Source organism: Drosophila sulfurigaster, chromosome X (genome assembly GCF_023558435.1).
Source record: "Drosophila sulfurigaster albostrigata strain 15112-1811.04 chromosome X, ASM2355843v2, whole genome shotgun sequence".
Taxonomy (NCBI): Eukaryota; Metazoa; Arthropoda; class Insecta; order Diptera; family Drosophilidae; genus Drosophila; species Drosophila sulfurigaster.
In genome coordinates this window covers 9,149,892-9,164,405 of record NC_084885.1, presented here as the reverse complement: position 1 = coordinate 9,164,405, position 14,514 = coordinate 9,149,892, and the positions used below count along the sequence as shown (strand labels likewise).

Genomic DNA, 14,514 nt, shown 5'->3' with positions numbered 1-14,514 from the left:
AAAAGAATGAAAAATATAAACCATAAATTTTAAATAGAAAATAATTAAAAATTAAATAAGAAACATATTTTTCATATTTTCAAATTATGTAATTAAAAAAATACACAAAAACTATAAAATAAAATAAATCATAATAATAGACTATAAAATTTAAATAAAATAAATAATTTAAAATAAAATGAAGAAAATATTATTTTTATTTTTAAATAGCAACACATAAATATTGCAAACTTATGGTCAGTGGCCCATTGTGCACTTCTCTGCAGCGCAGTCGCAGTCGCTGTCGTCGTCGCTGCTGACGTCGCTGTCGACGTTGGCCTACCATTTAACATGTCTGTTATCGATCGATTGGAGTTGTCGGCTGCAGAAAATTGTTGTTGTTGTTGTTGTCATTGTTGTTGCTGTTGCCATTGTCGTTGTCGTTGTCGTTGTCGCTGTCGTTGTTGGAGCTGCCACAAAAACTATGCCAACAATTTGTGTGCAGGTGTCGCGGCAACAACAGAAACAACAAAATTTTTGTTACAAAAACATCAACAATAACAACAACAATTCAGCCAGCTGACTACAAATTTCGTCAATTGTTAGCTGCATGTTTTTTGTACGTTATTTTTTTTGGAATTTGGATTTGGATTTGGTTTTTTGATTTTGATTTTGTTGTTTAATTGTGCTCGCCTCGCTGAGTTCTCCACTTCCATTTCCATTTGGATTTGCATTTGCATTTACACTCGCTTTTGCATTAACATTTACTTTTTCCATTTGCATTTACATTTTATGCAAAACATTTTGCGAATTTGTGTGTGCAATCAACGGAGAGCCGCAAACAACGAGAAACAATAACAATATCATGATAAAAAAAAATATATATGTATATAATATGCTTGCTTGCTGCCTCTAGGCAAGTTAGCGCAACGCGCAACGTGCAACGCGCCGCATTTGCAACTTGTTGCACGTTGTAATTTTCCGCTAATTTGGCGGCGCGCAATCCCAACGCTCTATGGCTTTATCAGTCAAGTTAGCCACAGCCACAGTCCCAAACTACCTGTTTAATAGACACCACCTTCCATCTCCTCCCAGCTGCTGCTTCTGGTCAGCACTTGGCCAGCACTTTGGGCTTCCGCATGTTGCGCTTCGCTGACAACACAAGGCCAGGAGGAGCTAAAACGCGGCACGCTGGACAAGTCAGTGGCGTTATTACTTACCGTTAGGCATGTGCAACTGCAACAGCAACATCAACAACTGCAACCAAACATTGCTGCTGTGTCATGCTGTTAGAACCAGAACCAGAAGCAGAACCACAGTCCGAAACCGCATCGATTCCAGCGATAAAAGCTTACAAGTTTCCTGTTAATAGCTTCACAGCTATAAAAGCTTTTTAGTGAGGTTATGTACCTCTCTTAAAGGGTTTCGCTTCTGCAAAAACAAAAACAAAAATAGTATAGTCAAATAGTAAACTAAAACTAAAGTAAATTTAAAAAAGAAAAAGTCAAAGATATCAAAAGAATTGTATAAAATCATTTAAAAACCAAAATATTTAAATAAGAACTAAAGTAAAGCTTTTCTTTTAGTGAGGTTATGTACCTTTCGTAAAGGGTTTCACTACTGCGAAAAAAGATAGAATAGTCAAATTGTAAATTGGAACAAAAAAAATTAAAGAAAAGAAAAATAATCAACATTATTAACAGAATTGTTTAGAATACTTGATAAACCAAAATATATAAATTAAAACTAAAGTAAATTAAAATAGGCAAAACTAAACAAAATAAAAGCTTTTGATTTAGTCAGGTTATATACCTATTATGCAGAGTTTCTCATACAAAATATTAGAATAGAAATGTATGGAACCCTTGATAAAATAAAATATATAAATTAGAACTAGAGTTAATTCAAATAGTAATAATTATAAATCAAAGCTTTTTTTATGAGGTTAGGTACGTCTCATAAAGGGTTTCCGTTCCGAAAAACATAGAATAATAAAATAGTTAAGAGCCTTTAATAAATCAAAATATTTAAAAAGGAAATAAAATAAATTTAATATAACGAAGAAAAATTCAAAGCCCGCATTTTGTTGAACTTTTTACACAATTTCTTTATTGTCATTAGGTAAATTATTGTTATGGTTCATCATTAGCAAATTTGCAACATAGTCGTAATGATATCGAAGTTAACTTTATACACCATACGCGTACTCGTCATTATTTTAACATAGATCATAGTTTACTTAATATTCTTTAATGGTGATCAGTACAATTGTTTTTTTTATGTTTTCTTTTTTTATTTTCTAAATAATATTAATGACTTTAAGACAAAGAACTATGCATGTAAATGTAAACTAAATGTGCATAAAAGTTCTCATATATGAAATCTAGAAAATTATGTAAATAGAAAAGAGCACAAAAAATATTCCCAAAACACTAATGCAATAATCATCATCACAAATGCAACACAATCGAAATTCAACTTCATTATCATAATCAAAACACATCATAATAAAGATGATAGCGCCTTAAGCTAAACATTTAGTTCATTCTTTTAATTCATCATTGTTTAATTGGTTTTAAATGTTCTTTATAATTTTGGATTTACGCTTTGTTTGTTTACTTTCGTTTCAATAATTGTATAAGTGGAGCGAACTGTGGGTTGGATTCGATTCGGTTTCGTTATCGGTTTCGATTTCGGTTTTTGGAATATGGATTTCCTAATTCGGAATATAGAGATTGTTGTGAATTTTGGGAATATGGTTGTATATGGCTTTAAAACCGCATTTCATAATTATTGTCAACATCGATAACACTTAATACAGTTAAATATATATTATATGTGTATATATACTATATGTATAGATAGATGCACTTTGTATATTATATGTGTAAATATACAGTAAATAAATCGATTGATTTTTCATTGTTTTGGTTTTTCTTGGTTGCTTTTTGGTTTTTTTTGTTTTTGCTGTTTTGCACATTCAACACACATAAATGTAATATAATTTAATGCAATACAATGCAATACAATACAATGTAATATAATTTAATACAATATAATATAATATAATATAATAATAATATATATGTATGTATATTTCATATAATATAGAATATTCTCTTTTCTTTTTCCTAGTTTTTTTTTTTTTGTTTGGTTTTGGTATATGCGATGATATTCGTATCCTTATCAGTATGTATATATAATAATTATTATCGGCACTCCCGATTTATGTATATGTATAGAGTTCTCATTCGTAGTACATTCGATACATTCGATCGATTGACTGAATCGATTTCGGCTAAAGATGAACGGTTTCGTTTTTCAATTTGTTAGGCATTTTAAAATACAATTGCGTTTGCATTTGGAATTCTGTTTTTGTTTTTCTTTTTCTTTCGATCTAATTCAGCATACCCGCTTAGTTAGTTAGTTAGTTAGTTAGTGTTGTGTTCTAAAACTGATCTGGAACTCATGGGTAATAAACTACATTGGCTCTTTATCACTTTTGGCTCTCTCTCTAACTAGTCTCTTCTGCTTCTGCTTCTACTTTCATCATCTTCATCTTAGTATTATTATTTGATATATATGTTAGTCGACGTTCAGATCGTAAATTTTCTTTGGAAATCAAAGAGCATTTCTTCTAAGCAATAACAAGTAATCGGCAAACGTAAAGAAACATCTAGAAACACTTAGAGATAGTACTTATATATTGTTCTTTATGCTCTTTAATACCCTCTACCCCCAGCAACAGGCATCGGATCTTAAGCTAGCTAAATGTTGGATTAAACAAAGGAATTATGTAAGCCTCTTTGTGTGTAACAAACAGTATTTTTTTTATGATATAGTATTTGAAACGCCGGGTACAGGGTATCTGCTAGTCAAGTTTAGCCTTAAAATGTAATAATAATGCGATCTGATTTGAGTTTCGATTTCTCTTATCAAATAATTATTGCCAAGAACAACACTGAAAGCTGACAGTGTTGTAAAGTATGTTATGTTCTTTAGTTTTGTAGGTGGTGCTCTGTCTGAGATCATAAGAGATATAACCAAAGCGAATATATGTATGATATGGTATTTTTGGTATTTGATATTTGATATTTTGCATTGCTTTATCGATAGAAATACGTATAACATTAAGAAGTTAAACGATGAAATCACAAACGGTTTACAAAACCTAAACAACATTAAATGCTTGGAGATGCTTTAACATACAATAGTACAAGATATGATAATACAGATACACGTTAGCTACTATATAGTGATATATAAACTATATAGTAAATAGTTTTATTATAGTATATTTGATATAGTCAGCAATCTTTTGCGGGGTTCAAAACGAGTTCCTTGCAATCAGAGTTCTTATATATGATATATATATTACTTTATTATTATATACATCATATACATATATATTCTTCTTTTCCTAATCGTGTGTGCAAGGGCATCGCATATTCGGCTTGCCGAAGAACTCGATTCTTTCTTAAACTTTGCTTTCTTTTCGTTTTGCTTTTTCGCTTCGTTTCGTTTCGTTTCGCTTTTGGGTTCGTTTTTGTTTGGTTTTTTTGTTGTAGAAATCAGATGCAAATATGGTCAACGACGGGTATACGAAATCGGATATGTAAAGACGTACGTACGTAGTACAAGATATGTGGGTTACACCACACACATAACAACAACAAAAAAAAACTGACAATGCCGAACACACAATAAAATTATATACCGTAATATACCGAGGAATGCATTTCACAGACAACAAATACAAAAACAATAACAAACTTACTTTTGTTATTATTTGGCTTACTAATTTTATCTGCTGTTTTCGTTGTTGTTGTCTGCCATAATTATTATTGCGAGTGCATGTGTGTGTGAGTGTGTGTGTGTGTGTATCGAACATACTAATGAAGTTATGCGGAAATATTTTCTAGATTTCCATTTGTTGTTGCTGTTGTTGTTGTTGTTGAAACCGCACACTTGACGTCGAGTTCACCATTTGCTTTGCTGCCTGTTCCTGTTTCACTTTTCGTTTTCGTTTCTCCATTTTTCATTTTTTTTTGTTGTTACTATTATTATTACATTTATTTTTCTTTTTATCTGTTATTGTTATGGTTGTTGTTGTTGCTGTTGTTGTTGTTGTTTTGTCTTTGGCGCAGTCTTTGGGAACATATTACATACACAGAGTTAGGGTATTAAATGTCGTTTACCGACGCTCGGTGAGCGAGTTTTGCTTTTGCTTTTTCTTTTCTTTTTTTTTTTTCTTGGCTGTCCGTATTTACAGTGAGTTGCATTTGCGTTTCGATTTGTTTTGTTGTTGATCATTTTATTGTCATCGTTGCATCTGCTACTATGTCTGCTTCTTCGTCTTCTTCTCCTTCTTCTTTGTCTGCATCTACTCCTCCTCCTCTTCGAGCGATTTCTCGGGCAATCCGTATTTGGGACAACACATTCCCTCCGTCCCGTCCATGTTGAAGCAGAAGACGCTGCGCTCCAGCTCAGTTGGTTCATGCGGCACAATGCCGTGCACCTCTTTCAGCTCCGCCTCGGGGAACCAGGCGGGATCCGAGTCCTCCACCACTTTAATGCCGCACAGGCTGCGTGCGTTGCATGACAAACAAATTTTCATTGGCGAAATTAGGTTATTTGGTACATTTAACTATTGCATCATTCCAAAATCAAAATCTTAATGTCGAAATATGTGTATATGGCATGAAACGGTTATGAATCGGCTTGACTTGACTTGATGTTAATATTTCAAATATTTTCTTAATATCTATCTATATGTATGTATGTCATGAAACGGTTGAATCGGGTAAAACGGTTATGAGAGCACTGTTAAGGTAGATATATGATTTGATGGCATGGTCTATTTAATGAAACGGTTATTAATCGGACGAATCGGTTATACGAACATTTGGTATGGCATGAAACCGTTATAAGTCGATTATGTGATCACTGTTAAACTAGATATTTGACTTGATGGTGAATGAATCAGATGAATTGGTTATGTCAGCACTTTTAAGCTAGTTATGTACATACATATACGACTTGATGGAGTTAACATTCAGTTTATTTTCTGATAAATTTTTGAATACCAGAATGTCTCTTGCATGAAACGATTATGAAATGGTTAGGTGAATAGTGTTAAGCTAAATATGTGACTTGGGGTTAACACTTAGAATTTTTGCAAACAAATTCTTGATATTAATGAAACGGTTATAAATCAGGTGAATCGGTTATGTGAGCACTGTTAAGCTAGATATATTTCTTGGAGATACATTTCAAATATTTTCAAATAAATTCTTGATATTCATGAAACGGGATTGAATCGGGTGAATGGGTCATGGGATGTGATACAACGTAGATGAGGTGTACCAATAATAGAAATGAATTTAGCAGTTATGCCAACTTATTTAGAGATAAGAACTAGTGCAGATGGAATGATAATAAATCGGTTATGAACCGCTTAAGTGTTAAATGTTCATATTAACATGGTGATGACTTACCGCAATAAAGCAACCAGTGGAATCCAGAGAATGGACGACAGAATCAAGGCAAAGGCAATGACAATACACCAATGGGGCCACTCCATGGACTCGGTGGCGCCCTTGGCAGCGATCCAAGCCGGATAGCTGCTGCCCTCGGTGACCAGCTGATAGAACGAGGCCAGCAGAATGGTGACCATGGCACACGGCGACAGATACTTCCAGCAGAACATCCAATAGAAGCCGGGCCTCGAGCCCGTCATCATTTCGATGTCATCGGAAAAGCGTCGCACGCCATAAATGTAGCTGATCGAGAGACACTCGAAGAGCGCGATGATCAGCAGCGGAAAGTTGCCGGCAAAGCTGTCCATTAGCTGAAAGATGTAGCTGCCAGCGCCATTGGCGAAGCACATTGAAATGATGCAGCACGACAAGCAAAGAGCCTGCAAAGAAAACGAAAGTGAGATTAACGATGAAGTGAGAGCAATTGAGAGAAAAATGTGAAGACATACGCCAACGATATATTCCTTGGGTAGATTGGGAAACAGTTTCATGTCCACCAGCGATGTGACGACGCCCTCCAAGGTGCCAAATTGCGAGTCAATCCCGAGCGTGAAGAGCATGAGGAAGAAGAGCACGGCCCAAAGTTGAGCGCCCGGAAACTGATTGATGGCCTCAGTGAAGATGATAAAAGCGAGTCCAGTGCCTGAAGCGCTCTGCAAATTATCAAATAAAAAATATAATTCACATTCCAAAGCATGTCAAACACTACTCACATTGGCCAGCTCCTGCTCCAGATCGCAAATGGGCAGATTGTGAGTGCGATTCTGAGCGACGAGTCCGGCGCGTTCCTCGGTGCAGCGATCAAAGGTCGCCGTGGCCTTAAACCCGATGACGGCAAACACAACGACGCCGGCAAACATTGAGGTGCCGCAATTGGTCAACGACACCAAAATGGCATCGCGATAGCAATTGTTATTCGCCGGATTGTACGAGCTGAACGCAATCAGACCGCCAAAAGCCAAGCCAAGCGAGAAAAAGATCTGAGTCCCGGCCTCAAGCCAAACGACAGGATCGAGTAGCGTCTCCCAGCGTGGCGTGAACAGATGCGCAACGCCATCGGCGGCGCCTTTGAGTGTGATGCCGCGAAAGAAGAATATGATGAGGACCACGTAGGGAAAGATGGCAGTCATGTAGACAATTTTGCCGGACGATGTGATGCCCTGCACCATGCAGATGTAGACGAGGAACCACGACACAATCAATGCAATCGCCATGTGATAATTGAAACTCTCCGGCAGATCAACGCTCTCCGAGCACTGCAACGTGGTGCGATACCAATAGAATTGTGTCGGGGACGATGCCACACACTCCGGCTCATGATCGTACGTGTAATTCTTGTACAAACGCGTTGGGCAATCGGCCCACGGCAGCGGCGATTCAAAGCTGTGCAGCAAATAGATCAAGCACCAAGCGATGATCGTATTGTAGTACAGCGCCACAATGAAGCTGACCACAGCGGACGAGATGCCAATGCCGCCTAAATAAGGGGACACCTGACTCCACACTCCGATGGCGCCCTTGCGCAGTCGCTGGCCAATCGCCAGCTCCAGATAGAAGATCGGTATCCCTTGAATGCACAGCATTATGAAGTAGGGCACCAGAAAGGCGCCGCCGCCATTTTTCTGCGCCAGATACGGAAAACGCCAGACATTGCCTAGGCCAACCGCATAGCTGGAAGGGAAGAAAATAAACAATAGCAGAAGGTTTCATTAGTAAACATAAATATGTACTTCAAATTTTAGCAGAGTAGTTCAAAAATTCACAAAGTTTTAGCGTTGAACCGCTTTTGAACCACTTGGAAACTTTAAGCCCGACGATTATAATAAATTAAAAATCTATTTGACAGTTTTTAGCTTGAATAATCTTTAAACTCTTGTGATGAACCGGTTCTAGGACACTTTTGAAATGTCTTTGAACCACTTCGAAACTTTAATATTCTATTTGACAGTCTTCCGCTTGAATAATGTTCCAACACAGGGGCTGAACCGATTTTGAACCACTTATGAAATGGCTTTGAATTACTTCGAAACTTTAATATTCTATTTGTCAGTCTACAGATTATATAAGCTTCAAACTCTTGCGCTGAATCGGTTTTGAATCACTTTGAAAATGCTTTTGAACCACTTATTAATCTTCAGCTTGAATAATGTTCAAACTCTGGCGCTGAACCGTTTTTTTAACCATTTTGGAAAAGGCTTTAAGCCACAAAAGAAGATTTTATAGTAAAACTCGAAACTAGTTAGTTGGAAGAGTTACGATCCACTTCCAAGGCAAATTTTTTGATTATAGTATTAAAGATTAAGTGATTGCAAAATCAAATACTGACTGTTGAAACTTTTGAACCACTCGGCTGAGCTTGAGCAGCACAAAACTCCAATAGTTTTAACATTTCGCATACTCACCCAATGGTGGCGAGCAGAAACATGATTTTGCTGTCCCAGCTCTCGCGTTCCTCGCCCTCCTTTTCGCCCTCAACGATGTCCTGCTGCTGCTGCTGTTGCTCAACGACGGCGGCCAGCTCGGCCTTGGTTTTGCTGGTGCCAGCATCGGAGCCAAACGGTGGCTCCTGCTCCAGTTCCGATGACTCATCGAAGGCATCGGACATGAAGCCCTGATTTGTGGCGCCATAGAGCGGTTGATGGTGATGATGCAGCGAGGTGTGATGATGATGACTGACGCCATGCTCCTTGGGCACCAAACGACCACGTAACTCCTTAAAATGCAAATCAATTAATATATTTTACTTCATATTTAGTATGTGACTTACCCGCAGTTCCAATTGATCGATGCTCTTTTGGCTCTTGAGCACAATATCGCGCGAGCTTTGACGGCGCAACAGTTGCGCTGTATTTGCCATATTTATTATATTCAAACGAGTAAAAGTTGTTTTTTTGAAATTTGTTGTTGTTTTGGTTTTTTTGTCTAATTTATTGCTAATTTACGAGTGCGTTTTATTGTTGTTGCGATTTTCAATCGGTCAACTTGATATGCATGTGCATGTGCGTGTGCGAGTGTTGTAGCTGCTAGCTATGCGGCGCGCGTAACTAACGACGACCCAATCGACATTCTCGTTGCATACTTTTGTGCGCTAAGCAATAATATCAATGGACGCCATTTTGTTGCTGCTGCGCTTTGTCGTTTCACTTTCTATTGTATTTGTTTTTGTTTTTTTTTTTGTATTGCAGTTGAGTGCTAAACAAATGGTGAGCCAAATAATGGATATAGCTAAACCAAAATTAAAGATATCATGCATTTAACAATTAATCAATCTACAGTACAGACATGCAATATATGTTAAAATACCCACAGTCACACACAGGACATAAACTGATTGACTTCTATTTGCGAAGCGTGCGACAGTGCGACATTGGACCATAATAAATCAATCAACTGAAGCTTCACATACAACCACCCACATTACATCCTCACACACACACACAATGGCCACCCACAACAATTGTAATTTTGTGTGACACAGAGAGAGTTTCAGTTGCACTGACTGATTTGATGGACAATATTCCCATTACTACGACACTCAGTCCTTTGTTTACTGTCTCTACTCTTTGCTTAAGTTCACTTAAGCTGGGCTAATGGATTTCGTTTTAGTTAATTTTCACATAGAAAACCCTCATTTTAGCTTGATTATCGCAGTGCTGACATATCCTTCTACTGTGCTCGTTACATACATATAGAATTTAACGATTTTTTTTTTATTAACTGGACTCATGCATACACATCAATCGACAATTTATGCCTAATTATTAAAGTGGTAAATTGTTTATTTATTTAATGTATACCGTTTGTTTGTATTAAGTGTGCACGTTTGGTTGAGAAAATTTCTGTTGCCTACTTTTCGGCTGGCACTTATGTATGCACACGCAAATTTTGTGCTGCGGCCTTATATAACGTGTAACTACGAGGATACCAAAGCGGGGGGAGTTTAGCGGGCAGAGCGAGATGCCAAAGGGCAGCATCTGATTGCCTGCTTCACTGACTGACTGACTGTGTATTCCACGTGTATCGCGTAGGTGGGAGTGGGTGGTCAACAGGCCTTAAACTTTATTAACCACCATTCGCACAGATGTTCATTTAATATACACGCAAAACGTAACAAAAAGTAAATACACACACACACACATACACAGACAGACACACACATACATGCGCGTATTTAAAATGAATGTATGTATGTATTACATGAGAAGCTAGTCAACGTAGGAAACGCGCAAGCAATGTAAAACCTGGCAACGGAGACGCAAAAAGAACGCGCCGTGTTGCTGCTGCTGCTGCTGCTGCGTCGGCTGAAACTGCAGGACGTTGGCAAGAAACTGTTGAGCTGACAGACACAAAAGTCGTTGTTCGCTGTCGCAGCATTCAGCTTCTGCTTGCTGTTGCTGCTCAATTAAGCGCGCGCGCAGTCAACGACGAAAACACGACAGCGAACCGACAGTTCGAAAAGGATGGCAATGGCAAACATCATTGCGGGGCTCGGGAGGCAGCTGGGGTTATCAATGAAATGCTTAAAGTAAACATAAAGGCCGAAGCAGCGAAGGGACCAGCAACAAATTAGGCCAGCTGTTAAACAGATGTATGTATGTGTAACGGTTGCAATTTTAAAAATTCGCGAGCACTAACTTAAGATATTAACACTGGACTTAAAATTAAACGAAAATATGACTCACATATAATAATGCTGCTTTTTCCAACTCACTTCACTTTAATGGCGTTCACTTGCAGGATTTTTGCATTATAACTGTTTTATTCAAGTGTGACCACAAAATGCCAATCATCAGTTTCAATTTGTATATTGATATACACCCAGTCCTTTTTTTACGCGATCTCTTTTTACGCGATTTCACTTTAACGCGGTTATTTTCGCAGCGCAAATTTCTTTTTTTACGCGGATTTTTCACTTTAACGCGATTTAGCACGCACCGCGGGTGGAAAAATTCTTGCAGACATGGAGATTCTTCTAGACCGAGAGCTCGATGATGACGATTTGTCTGAAATAGCTACGGAAGTAATCGAATCGGAAAATGGCAGCGACACTGAGAGACACTAACCATTTTTACGCGATTAGTGGCATAACCAACAATCGCGTAAAAAAAGGACTGGGTGTATTTGCAAAACACTTACAATAAAGCGCTTCATTTTAAACACTAAATCACATTTTTGGCTCCATTTGAGTGTGAGCCGCCCATTGATCGGACTTCAAGAAAAAATTTTGATATTAAATATTGATTGAAAAAAATGCGAATTTAAAAAAAACGATATCAATAGATAAGTATCGAAGATTTCGAAAAGCACCTCTTGTACTTTAAAGTATTTTTATATCAAAAATCGGTAAAGCTTCCTCTGCGTTGTTAAATTATTTAAAATCACATTTTAATAAACCTCACTAAATGTGAATTGTATTTAAAAAGATATCAATCACATAACATGGACACAATTAATTTGAATGATTATTATTTGCCAAGCAAAATCGATATGCCACTATCGATATATAAAAGCATTGACAATCGGCGCACAGTTTGTTGTTGCTCACCAGCTGATGGCGCTGTAAACTTTACAACGTTTGCCAAAAACGATTTCATAATTAACCCAAGCACAGAGACACAACGCAATTGAAACTACAACCGACAACATGGTATTCAAGTGCCAGGAAGACAGTTTCCTCAAGCAGGTAGAAACCATAATAAAACCACTCCATCATCACACATTACAAATCCCTGTTGCAGTTCAAGACAACAATCGTCTCGTGCGATTTTGCGACACTGGACTGGAAGGCCGACGATGACAACACCAACAACGGAGAGACACGTCAGCTGCGCGGCTTCAATGTGATCTGTGAGGACACGATACTGTTCCCCGAGGGTGGCGGTCAGCCCTGTGACTACGGCACCATCAATGGTCACCAAGTGCGCAGCGTGCAACGCAAGGGCAGCACAGCGGTGCACTTTGTGGAGTCACCAGGCAGTTTCGAGGAGGGCAGCGAGGTGCAACAGCAGCTCGACTGGTCGCGCCGTCTCGATCACATGCAACAGCATTCGGGGCAGCATTTGATAACGGCGCTTTTCGATCGTGAATTCAAATACGATACCACATCTTGGAATCTCGGCCAGAGTGTCTCGCATATACAGCTGAGCACACCGCATCTGATCAGTCGCGAGTCGCTAGACCTAATTGAGCGTCAGGCCAACGATCTGATACGCGAGGGGCGCGAAGTCAGCGTTGTGCTCGTCGATCCGGCCACAGCGCTAGAGTTTCAGGATGCACGGGCGCCGCGTGGATTGCCCAAGGATCATGAGGGTTTGGCGCGTGTTGTGCGCATCGCTGGCATCGAGTCGAACATGTGCTGTGGCACCCACGTCACCAATCTGTCGCAGCTACAGTGCATCAAGCTGCTCTACGCCGAGAAGGTAAAGACAAACGTCCATGTCCACTTTGTGGTCGGTGAGCGTGCGCTGCGCAAGCTGGGCGAGGTCTTTCAACGCGAACAGCAACTGACAGCGGCACTCAAGTGAGTCTGGCACCAATCGTGATTCAATTAAATTCGATTTTAACACAGTCTTCTCCACAGAGGCGGCGCCTCGCAGCACTTGGAGCTAGTGCAAAAGCTCCAGCAGAATGTGAAGAGCACACGCAAGTCGTTTCAGCTGCTGCTCAAGGACTTTGCCACAGCCGAGGCGGAACGTTTGGAGGAACTGCCCAAGGCACAGCGTCCCAAGTACTTTGCTCTGCATCGTCGCGACGGCATCGAAGTGGATTTTATCAACACACTACTGCGCAACGCGCCCGAAGACATTCTCTACTTTCTCACCGTCTCCGAGGGCGTCGCAGCGGGCAGTTCGGCCAAGGGACACATGGTGTTGCGTGGTGATCCTGCTGTAGTGCAGGAGATGGGTCCCAAATTCCTCGAACTGCTCGAGGGCAAAGGCAATGGCAAAGAGAACAATTTCCAGGGTAAAATCAACAATTTGGCCAAGATCGAGGAATGCACAGCGCTGCTCGAGGCGCATTACAAGCCCAAGAAGGCAGCGACAGCGGTGGAACCAGCGAGTGCATCCTAAGATGGAACATATAACACATACATATATAACTGTTGTACAATTTATATTACACATAAAAACTAAAGGCAGCGAGCGAGTTTTAACGAAGAAAAACAAATGTTTGATGATGATGAAAATCGTCATCACCTCGTCACAGATAGTTGATGTCGTAGTTGCGCATCTTGTGCTTGAGACGCCAGAACTCATTCCAGCAGCCCACATCGATGATGCGCTGATGGAAATTCAACAATCCCACCGAGGTGTATTCACAGACTGCCGGATACGTGCAATCGTCCTCGTCATACAGATCCACCCACATCAGTGTACAGATGCCCAACGAGAGCAGTCGCAATTTCTTCTGGTTAACCGCACGCTCCAGCATCGTCAGATAGTTGGCGGAGTCAGGATTCTGTTGATCTGGAGGCAATGTGACCATGCGATTTGTTTGTTTACGCAATAGCGTCATAAACGCCGCCTCATCGGGATTATTGCGTGCGGCCAGGTAGAGCGTGAGCACTCCGGTGCCATAGGCCAATGCTTTCTTTGGATTCGCATAGGATTCTTTCACAACACCGGCACCCACTTCGCCGTAATCACGCAACAAGCCTTTCCAGTAATTTGTCCACTTCTCGACGACGGTGCCTTTGAAGCGTTCGGGCAGAGTGAATTTCTCCTCTATGCGCACACGCAATGCACTCAGTCGATCGCCCACACGCAGTAAACGCATTTTCCGGCACTTGAATAGAGTTTTTAATTGATGTTTATGCAACGAAAACAAAAATTTCCCATAAAAAAGTACGTACGTTTTTACTAGCACAACAGACTAATAATCGAAAGCATTGTCGATATTTATAACAAGCAGCTGAGCGCAATAACTATCGATAGGCGTGCTATGCATAGCAGAGATCGATGCATCGAATCAGTTAATTTAATGATATAAGCATTTG

The 14,514-nt window shown here is 39.5% G+C and overlaps 3 protein-coding genes across 4 annotated transcripts; 1 reads left to right on the top strand and 2 right to left on the bottom strand.

Annotated features, from left to right (window-relative positions):
- Positions 1-862: 862 nt before the first annotated feature.
- Positions 863-11,025, bottom strand: LOC133847628 (sodium-dependent neutral amino acid transporter B(0)AT3). Of its 2 annotated transcripts, none has more exons than XM_062282793.1 (7): positions 10,716-11,025; positions 9,286-9,743; positions 8,921-9,231; positions 7,232-8,189; positions 6,968-7,171; positions 6,477-6,898; positions 863-1,410 (listed from the first exon to the last, which is right to left on the bottom strand). In XM_062282793.1, exons 2-7 carry the CDS (start codon positions 9,373-9,375, stop codon positions 1,395-1,397), a joined length of 2,001 nt encoding a protein of 666 aa, XP_062138777.1. In that variant the 5' UTR covers positions 9,376-9,743; positions 10,716-11,025; the 3' UTR covers positions 863-1,394. The 2 variants fall into 2 exon arrangements, with proteins under 2 accessions (XP_062138777.1, XP_062138776.1); XM_062282792.1 differs by lacking the exon at positions 863-1,410 and adding an exon at positions 5,196-5,564 and having other exon boundaries at positions 10,716-11,021.
- Positions 11,026-12,038: 1,013 nt separating this feature from the next.
- On the top strand, positions 12,039-13,685 carry LOC133849100 (alanyl-tRNA editing protein Aarsd1-B). The gene is made up of 3 exons (XM_062284976.1): positions 12,039-12,201; positions 12,257-13,038; positions 13,099-13,685. The coding sequence occupies exons 1-3, from the start codon at positions 12,163-12,165 to the stop codon at positions 13,586-13,588; spliced, it is 1,311 nt and encodes a 436-aa protein (XP_062140960.1). The 5' UTR covers positions 12,039-12,162; the 3' UTR covers positions 13,589-13,685.
- LOC133849101 (mitochondrial import inner membrane translocase subunit Tim29) lies at positions 13,615-14,495 on the bottom strand. Its single transcript, XM_062284977.1, has 2 exons — positions 14,371-14,495; positions 13,615-14,303 (listed from the first exon to the last, which is right to left on the bottom strand). The coding sequence occupies exon 2, from the start codon at positions 14,292-14,294 to the stop codon at positions 13,719-13,721; it is 576 nt and encodes a 191-aa protein (XP_062140961.1). The 5' UTR covers positions 14,295-14,303; positions 14,371-14,495; the 3' UTR covers positions 13,615-13,718.
- Positions 14,496-14,514: the final 19 nt, after the last annotated feature.